This window comes from Eschscholzia californica, unplaced genomic scaffold (assembly GCF_041429995.1).
Source record: "Eschscholzia californica isolate CP2 unplaced genomic scaffold, dmEscCali1.0.p SCAF_4, whole genome shotgun sequence".
NCBI lineage: Eukaryota > Viridiplantae > Streptophyta > Magnoliopsida > Ranunculales > Papaveraceae > Eschscholzia > Eschscholzia californica.
In genome coordinates, this window is record NW_028238461.1 from 47,528,798 (window position 1) to 47,538,109 (window position 9,312).

At 38.3% G+C, this 9,312-nt stretch overlaps 1 protein-coding gene across 1 annotated transcript; it reads left to right on the forward strand.

Annotated features, from left to right (window-relative positions):
* On the forward strand, window positions 1–3,889 carry LOC147545409 (uncharacterized). Its single transcript, XM_086636711.1, has 3 exons — window positions 1–251; window positions 2,777–3,608; window positions 3,697–3,889. Exons 2-3 carry the CDS (start codon window positions 2,777–2,779, stop codon window positions 3,711–3,713), a joined length of 849 nt encoding a protein of 282 aa, XP_086492837.1. The 5' UTR covers window positions 1–251; the 3' UTR covers window positions 3,714–3,889.
* Window positions 3,890–9,312: the final 5,423 nt, after the last annotated feature.

Consider the following 9,312-nt stretch of genomic DNA (forward strand, 5'->3'; position numbering starts at 1 on the left):
GTGGAATTTCTCTCTAAGCTTTCTTACTCTACCACATCAAGTAGAGAGGAGAAAGTGAGCTAATTCCCATTAACTATCTATCTAGTCAAGCAAGAAGAAGGTCTTCTTATTATCCAACCACCATTGGTGTGCTAGCTATACAACAAGGTGGGAGATCAAATTGATTGCTCGTGTCCCAAGTAGAGGAGCTACACTTGAAGCTCTTGGTCTTCTTCAATCAATTCAACTAGTTTGAGGGAAAAGCGATTAAGGTAATCCACTATCTCCATTAGATTAATTACTAGTTTTGCATGTGATCCTGGGAATACTAGTGTAGACATTAGATGTCATATTTCCGCTATAAACACTAGTAGAAGGGTATAAAACCCTACAGTGGCGTCAGAGCCTCTTGCTATTAACTAGTTTTTGCTAAGAATCGAACTAGTTCATATTAGATATAATTGATAGTTTGATAAATTGAGTTTATAAAAATATTTTAAAAGTGTTTTAAAACTATTTAAACTCACAATTTGATAATATTGAATGGGATTCAATGAATTTCAAATTAAGAATCAAATTGATGATTAAAAGTGTTTTAAAACTCAATTAGATTGAATTTCGGACTAATCCATGCTTGATTAAGTTGATAGTTATGTTTAAAAGAGTTTTAAACATAAGAAATTGATTGATTTTGAATGGGATTCAAGAATTTTTCAAATAGATTTCAAAATTGTTCTTTGAAAAGTTTTCAAAAACCTAGACTTTGATCCAAAATTGGTTTGATTAAGAGTTGTTTTCAAGTTTTGGAAACTTTTGAAAAACAAAAATTTTTGGAATTTTAGAAGTGTTCTAAAAAGAAGTGTTTTGAGTTTTGGGAAACTCTCAAAACAAAATTTGGAAATTTTAAAAGTTTCTACAAGTTTTGTAAAAATTTTAGAAGTGTTCTAAAAGATTTCAAAATTTTAAGAAAAGTTTTAAATTTGGAAAATAGCAACTTAGAGTTGCAAAAGAAAAAAATTTTTTGGAAACTAGGGTTTTGAAAAACCCTAGTGTCCGGCCAGGAAGCTTCCTGGCCGGACCGGGAGCTCCTGGATGCGTCCTCTGGACGCATCCAGAGCAGCTGCTGAGACGCGTCTAGGACGCGACCAGCAGCTGCGACAGAAGCTTCTGGACGCGTCTTGAAGACGCGTCCAGAGCAGCTGTTGGGACGCGTCTTGGAGACGCGACCAGCAGCTGCGGAGGGAGCTTCCTGGACGCGTCTAGGACGCGTCCAGAGCACTCGACCAGACGCGTCTTGGAGACGCGTCTGGGAGGTTCTGGGTGTCTCGGACTAGTCCGAGACACCTAGTGCTGGTCCGGTCCAGCACCAGACACGTCTAGGACGCGTCTGGTACATGGACTAGCGTCCTGGCTCCGGCCAGGACGAGACCAGGCCTTGATAGGTTTCGGCCAGGACATGCCGGCCTATGGGCCGTGCTATGTCCGGACCTTGTCCGAGCCCTTTTCTGGGCTTGGGCCGGGACTTGTCTAGGACTTGTCCCGGGCTTTTTCGAGGCTTTTCGGACCATAAAAAGGAACCATCATTCGAGTGGGAGTTTTTGCCAAAATTTCTTCCGATTCCAACCAAATAATTCCAAAATCAATCCGGGCCATCCAGAAGGCCAAAACGGATTTCTCTTTAAATTGATTTATGAAATCATTAAGAATCGAACCAATGTTTTTCCGAAATTGACCCGGGCTTTCAAAACCCGAAACGGAGTTTTTCTTAAAGATGATTTTAGAAATCATAAAAGATAAAACCGGAACGCACCACTAGTTGAATTCTTCGAATTTAGACTTAAGGTCCGTAATGTGACATGTGATGTCAACAAAAGTATCTCCCAAGATAATCATGCATATATAATTCTTAGCCTTGATATATTATATGATTGCATGTGATGTGAATGCGGGAAACTAGTATGGCCATAGATTTATATCTTTATTCTTGTTTTAAGCACGGATGGGTGCATGCTTTGTAATTAATTTTAATTTCAAGTTTATACGATCTGCGAATCGTTAGAGTCTTGTAATTAGAGTTTAGGGTCAATGAGTCCATTGAAGAAAACTCAAGGATGGAATCCAAAGGCGAGTGGGAGAAATCAATGGAGGTTCAAGGATGGAGATCTAGACGAACCAAAAGGCGAAACAAGAAGAAAACCAAAGGAGATTAGATCTTCTAGGTTAGGGGCCATACTAGGATCCATGTCTGCTTGATTTACTTTCTCGCGCGCATTTACTTACTTATTTACGCTTTATGTCGTGGATGTTAGTTAGGCTAAATAGTTCACTATAACAAACGCCAGACTAGCGTAAAAGTCCCCAAAAGTAATCTTGAGTAATCGCCTATCCAGATTAAGACACTCGTTGCGCCCTTGTTCGAGGAAGGTGGGTCGGCCTTCGCAGAGTACCTCCTCTACCTTGGGACAATGCGGGTAGGTCTATAGAAGAGGCCTACACGTCTAAATGGTTCTACTCAACGAGATCAGCAAGAGAGTCTTGGATACTCGAGGCAAAAGGATAGATTAGTCATTCATTAATGAAATCTATCAACCAAGAGTCATAAGGTATGATCAGTGAAGTAGTTCACTCACCCGGAACGACGGAGTCAAAGGGTAGGGCCTTCGTCCGCTTTACTCCGAAGAACTGGGGTCTTGGAATCACTTATTCAATCGGGGACGATTTTTATTGAATAATGTGGGAAAACTAAGTTTTTCAAAAATGATAACGAGTTTAAAACTTTGCCATTTCTTTTATGTAGATGACAAAAGATATTTTCAACTTCCGCTCACTTCTCGACAAGGAGAAGCTAAATGAGCACAACTTCCTTGACTGGGAGAGGAACCTGGGAATAGTTCTCAGGATGGAAGGAAAGCAACATGTACTAGAAACTCCAATTCCTGTATTGGATGATAATTCGACTAAAGAAGAGATAGATGAAGAAAGGAGTGTGCGGAAAAAGGCAGAGCCTGTAACTTGCTTAATGCTAGCAACCATGGAACCGACTCTGCAAGAGCAGTTCATAGACATGGATGCTTACTCCATGATGCGACAACTTCGGGAAATGTTCCAGAAACAGTCGAGATTGGAGAGGTTTGAAACCTCTAAAGCAATTATGGACATGCGCCTTGAAAAGGGAAAACCAGTTGGGCCTCATGTTCGTCAAATGATCAGGCTCATGGGCAAGCTGGCTAAACTAGGTTTCCCTTATAGCCAACAGACGGCTACCGACACTATCCTTCACTCCCTCCATAGTGGTTTTAATCAGTTTAAGATGAACTACAACATGAATGGATGGGATAAAACGTTGGAGGAACTTCATTCTATGCTTCTAACAGCCGAAAAGGACGTCGCTATAGTGGAGACTAAGAAGGACGTTCTTATGGTACAAAAGGACAAAGGGTTCAAGAAAGGTGGAAAACAGAAGAAGAAAACCGCGTCAAAAGGAAAAGGCAAACGAGTTGCCAAACCTAAAGACAAAGGTCCTCCTCCTGACACCAAATGTTTCTACTGTGATGGCAAAGGCCACTGGAAAAGAAACTGCCCTAAGTTCTTGGAGGACAAAAGGAATGGAACAGTGGCTTCCAATTCAGGTATAAACAGTTAACTTATCAAATACTGTAAAATTCCCAAACCTAGGTATATGATACCTAAAATTGCCCTATCATTGTGAATGTACAGGCGCAGCTGGGAACTGAGTATTTGGCTAAAGAAGACAAGATCCAAGAGGGAGCAGAAGCCTCGACTGCTAAGGATGCTGAAAGGGATCGAAGTCTACTTTAGGCACTATTCTAGATTAATAGTTTTTCTAGTTTTTTAACATCATCTCTGTACTAAGTATTACGGAGAATCAATAAAGAACTTTATTTCTAAATTGGGATGTTAATAAGTGCTAGATTTAACAAACTATACCAAAAGATTCTAAACTTGGTCAAAAACCTATAAAATAGGTTCATCGGAAAGGGATGAGGACAACAGGTCCACTATAACCAAAACATGAATCAAACTGACAAGAAAGAAAGTCTTGAGTCAGAAACAGAAATTGATCTTCAAACGTACTTCTAACCTATCCATATTTGGAGTGTCCAAAAGGATTAAGATGAAGAACACGAATCAAACTCTATCCTCCAAAATCCATTAGTCTAGACATAGCTTCTCACAAAACTACCAAAGTCCGTCTAAGCTTGTAAAGGCATTACAAAATTAGCTAAAGTCTGACGCAATTTCTTTAGAAGAAATTTGGGCTTTTTCCACAAGCAATCAAGAGAACAAAGTGTTTGTTGCTCATGATAGTATTCTTCTAATAATTAGCGCACCTAGTAATCTGGGAGAAAAACACTAATTATTACAAGAATAAGTGGGAGAAAAGTACAAGTCGATTTAATTCGATCATGAGAAAAATCATGGAGTTTCATGAAGAACAATCATGAAACTTGTACAAGACGATTAAATTCGACCAAGAGCAACAAACTGCGACTCCTTGGAAAAGGAAAGGTTAAAGATATGATCTTGTAAACCCACCGCACAAAAGCGAATGTCATTCGCAGGAGAACTCTCAAAGCGAGTGAAAGTGTCTCTAAAGGAATATCTCAAAGTAGTTGAGATAACTCCAAATTGTTGTTCAAAAGCCCTGAAAGGTCAAAATAAAATCTTAAAGACTCAGAAAATAAAGGTTATTTCTGAAGAGATAAAAGACCTGCGCAGAAACGGAAACTGACTCTAGATTTTGGCTAGAAGCCAAAATCATCGTGGAATCCATATCTCGTCAAGACATGAAGCTTGATAATTTAAGTCAACAGAAGACCTAAATTGGTTTTCCAAAATAGAAAACTGAGAAGGATGGAAACATTCATGTTTCCCGAAACGAGACAAGAAGAATAAAGATTCTTCCAATCAAGTTATGTCCACAAGCATGCTTAAGAAATCTATCGACGGATTAAAAGCACGCAAGAGTTAGAATCTTCGATTCAAAAGGCAATCAAAGAAGTTTGATTCCTGAGGAATGAAGAAAATCTTGAATCACGAAATTTCAAGAAGGTAAGTGGGAGTAAACAAACCTTCCGGGTCCGTATGCAGAGTACATACAAAAGATTGAGTACGACATAAGGTGTTGTATAACAGTAACGAACTGACTCAATAAAGGACCACACACAAAAGGATAAAATGCCATTTTGGGCATCTGAAGATCTATAAGCATAGATCAAAAGGATGATAGGATTAGAGAGACTCAGTACGCTGAGATGCTTGAGATCCGAAACAGAAAATCTAAGACTCGGAAAGTCTAAAAGAATTTCGACCCAAAAACTCATGACAGAGGGCGTTGCAAAAATCGGAGTCTGAAAAGACACCGATGAGCTAGCACGCATGAGAGAGACATTTATGTTCGAAAACATAAAGTCAATCATGTTGGACATGATTAGCATTTAAACATCCGAATTCGGATTGGAAAACCGAAACACTACTTAGTACATCCTAGAAGGCTAAAGGATGAAGTAGTACAAAATTGAACATGTCATCGTAGCAAACTTTCAGACATGGAAGGAAAGTAGGCTAAAAGTGTTTAAGCCGGGAACTGTTGCAAATACTACATAAAGAATTAAAAGCCTTAACTCTAGTAAAAGTTATTAGAAATTATCAAGGTTGAAGATAACCGTCTTCAAATTAATTGATAATTAGCAAAGTTTAAAACCGACTACCACGGTAGTCAAACTGAACTGTCACCTAAGACATAGTATGAGATTCATACACAGTCTAAGGCATGAGGTATAATTTTAAACCTCGACGAGTAAAACTGAGTGGGTAAAAAGAGTTTTACGGAAGAGGCTCAGATTTACAACTCTCGTTATCAGAAATAATAGAGTTATTTCACAAGTCGTCTAAATTTGGTTTAGTATTTAAACGACAGTCCATTGATGATAAAACATTCCGAATAGGTTTGTCAGATACGTGATCTGATGAATGAAACCCTATTAAGTGAACTTGGAATATTTATTATCGAATCCCTGGTCCAGGTCATTGCATGGACAACAATGACTCACGAAGACTAGCACGGGAGTCGATGGGATAGCGCAGTTTCATGGGCTATAGGAATAGTATATTCTATTCGACTACGTGAGTGTGTAAAAGGTTTATACACTGGATAACCCTCAAATGAGAAGTACATCACTCGTGATGAACGTCAATACTTCTCATAAAGACAATTGGAGAGATTCCTCAAAACATGAGTGCTCCACTCATCTTATGTAAGGAATGCCCGACTTTGGTTCCGTTAAACGCCGCGCCGTAAAAGGAGGTTATAAAGGCGGACACTGGGAAGGACAGGATAGACATGAAGTTAAGTGGGAGCGCAAGAATGGATTGTGTCACCCTAATCACATTAGGTACAAAGTGTCTCAAGGCCACTTGATGAGTAGCAACTGAAAATGCGTGGCCGCGCTCAAACGGATTAAAAGTTAATCGTTTGTCTTTTACAGTTGTACTCGGATATCAAGAAAGTCTGAATGACGTGACGTATCAGATGGGATACTAAATTGACACGGGAATCGAGGCATTGCACTTGTTCTAAGTCCAAGTGGGAGTCTGAAGGAGTTGAAGGAGATGTCCTTCGACCAAGGTGACAATGCGAACAATTTGTCGGATAGGACAATTGATGTGGAAGATCATCAAGTCCGATTGATTTAGGGATCGTAGAGTTGTAGCTAGAGACCAACTACGATCGTCGAATTACGAAGTAATTCGCGGCTAACTTCGATCGGATCCTACAACGGGTTACACATAAGAGTGACAAATTGATCTAGGATATGACTAGTGGGAGTGAGATATAATCATGGGAGTGTCCCATAAACATATCTCATAGGCCTAAAAAGGAATTAGGCAAAGATAGTACAAAAAGGCCAAAAGCAGGGTTTTTGGGCCTAGGCCGATTCGGGCACTTTTAGGGCTCGGATTGGGCTGATTTTTGGAGGGACGTTTCCTTATGTTATGAACATTAAATCTGCCAATTTTGGCTGGGTTTGGACGTCATCTCCTTAGGGAATTGAGAAAATACCAATAGTTGCTATTTTCGACTATTTCCCTAAATCTTATTCTAAAGGGTGTTTTGGGAAACCTAAAAGGAGGTGGATTCTTATTAGGGTTCTATATAAACACTCTTAGGGCAGAGAATAAGGTGTGGAATTTCTCTCTAAGCTTTCTTACTCTACCACATCAAGTAGAGAGGAGAAAGTGAGCTAATTCCCATTAACTATCTATCTAGTCAAGCAAGAAGAAGGTCTTCTTATTATCCAACCACCATTGGTGTGCTAGCTATACAACAAGGTGGGAGATCAAATTGATTGCTCGTGTCCCAAGTAGAGGAGCTACACTTGAAGCTCTTGGTCTTCTTCAATCAATTCAACTAGTTTGAGGGAAAAGCGATTAAGGTAATCCACTATCTCCATTAGATTAATTACTAGTTTTGCATGTGATCCTGGGAATACTAGTGTAGACATTAGATGTCATATTTCCGCTATAAACACTAGTAGAAGGGTATAAAACCCTACATCATCTTCATTAGAATCCTCATAGACATAGTCATATAGAACAACATTATTACACTCTAAAAGAGTTTCATCTTCATAAAGATATGATTTTGACTCAATTGGTGATGTTTTTGAATCTGTCCCTTGTTCTTCTACTTGAGGTTTGGAGTTTGTAAAATATCCTGAGTGAGGTTTGTTTGGTTTGTATCTGAAATAGCACACTCCAGCTGAATGACCCCATCTCTTACATATTCCACAGGGTACAGTAGAAAAATCAAACTCATCTGCCTTTTGATTCTTGTGTTTAATCTCTATATTGGTAGAATTTTGAGAATTTGATGTTGACCCATCTTTTCTATATGACTGATTTCTATAATAGGATGGAGAAGGCTTGTTATACTGATTTGAATTTGTTCTCTTAACATAATATACTTCTTCATCTTGCTGTTTAGATAATAACCATTGTTCATGCATAACAAGTCTTGACTTTAGTTGTGCTAGAGTAAGATGTTCATTATTAGCTCTTAAAGCAATAGTGAACTGATCATAATCAGAATTTAGACCTTGAATAGCAATCCTAACTATTTCAGTATCACTAATCCTATCATGAACAGAGATAAGAGAATCTGCTAGCATCTTTAATTCTCCTAAGTACTCAGTTATAGAAGCAGTGCCCTTTTTGATAGATTGTATTTTCTTCCTAAGTTGGTCTTTCCTTGATTCAAGACCTTCATTATAGGTAAGGTTTATACAGTCCCAAATTTCTTTAGCAGAATTTAGACCATAGGTGTCATAATAGACAGATTTAGAGAGAGTACTTTTAAGATAGGACTTTACAAAACTCTCTTTACTTCTCCAAATTTGGAAGTCAGGGTTAACTTGTTCAACCCCATGAATGATCTTGAGTTGTGGTGGAATATCAATAGACCCATTGACAAACCCTAAAAGATCATAAGTGCTCAAAAGTGTTTCCACTTGGTCTTTCCACATCAAGAAATTGGTGTCATATCAAGTTTCTCAGTTATAAAACTAGTAACAGCAGAGATTGGTGGAAGGTTACCTTGATTGGAAGTTGCCATGAGAGTTGCAGACAGAAAATGCTGGTGGATTGCTCGAAAAAACAGTAAGTAACTTCTTAAAAACCTAAAAACTCTTATATTGTTTCAATTTTTTGATCAATTTGTTGAATGAAGATGATCAATCTTCTGAATTTTAACTCTCTTTCTTCTGAATTTTAACTCTCTTTTGAATTTTAATGAATTTTGCGAGATGATGATGCTTGATTGTTGTTGGAGTTCATAGAAAAAGCCCTAATATCTTGGATCTAAGCTGAATCTGATACCATGTAAGCTTTACTTGAACTCAGAATTTTATTTCCAATCTTTTTGGTTTCATCATTTTACAATCTCTTATTTATAGAAAAGAAATAACAAACAATAACAGAAAATATGATATCAAGAAAGTTAGTTACTAATCCTAACTAACTTTTCTTTCACAGATAATTCTGTTGGGAGTGCCTTTAGCAGAAGCAATGGGGTTGGAGTTGACTGTTGACTTGAGCAGAAGACCAAGACTTATTGACTCTTGACCGAGACTTCACCAAGACTTATTGACTCTTGACCGAGACTTCTGTTGACTGTATAAGTACCAATGTAAACCCTAATCTCTTTACTTTCTCTCTTGTAAACCCTAGTTCTCACAAGAAGCATGTGAACTATATGGATGTTTTTGTGATTTGATTTATTTATATATGAATATATGGATGTGAGGAAAGTTT

Coding starts and splice junctions, on each gene's coding strand:
- LOC147545409 (XM_086636711.1), top strand. CDS start 2,777: ATGACAAAAGATATTTTCAACTTCCGCTCACTTCTCGACAAGGAGAAG.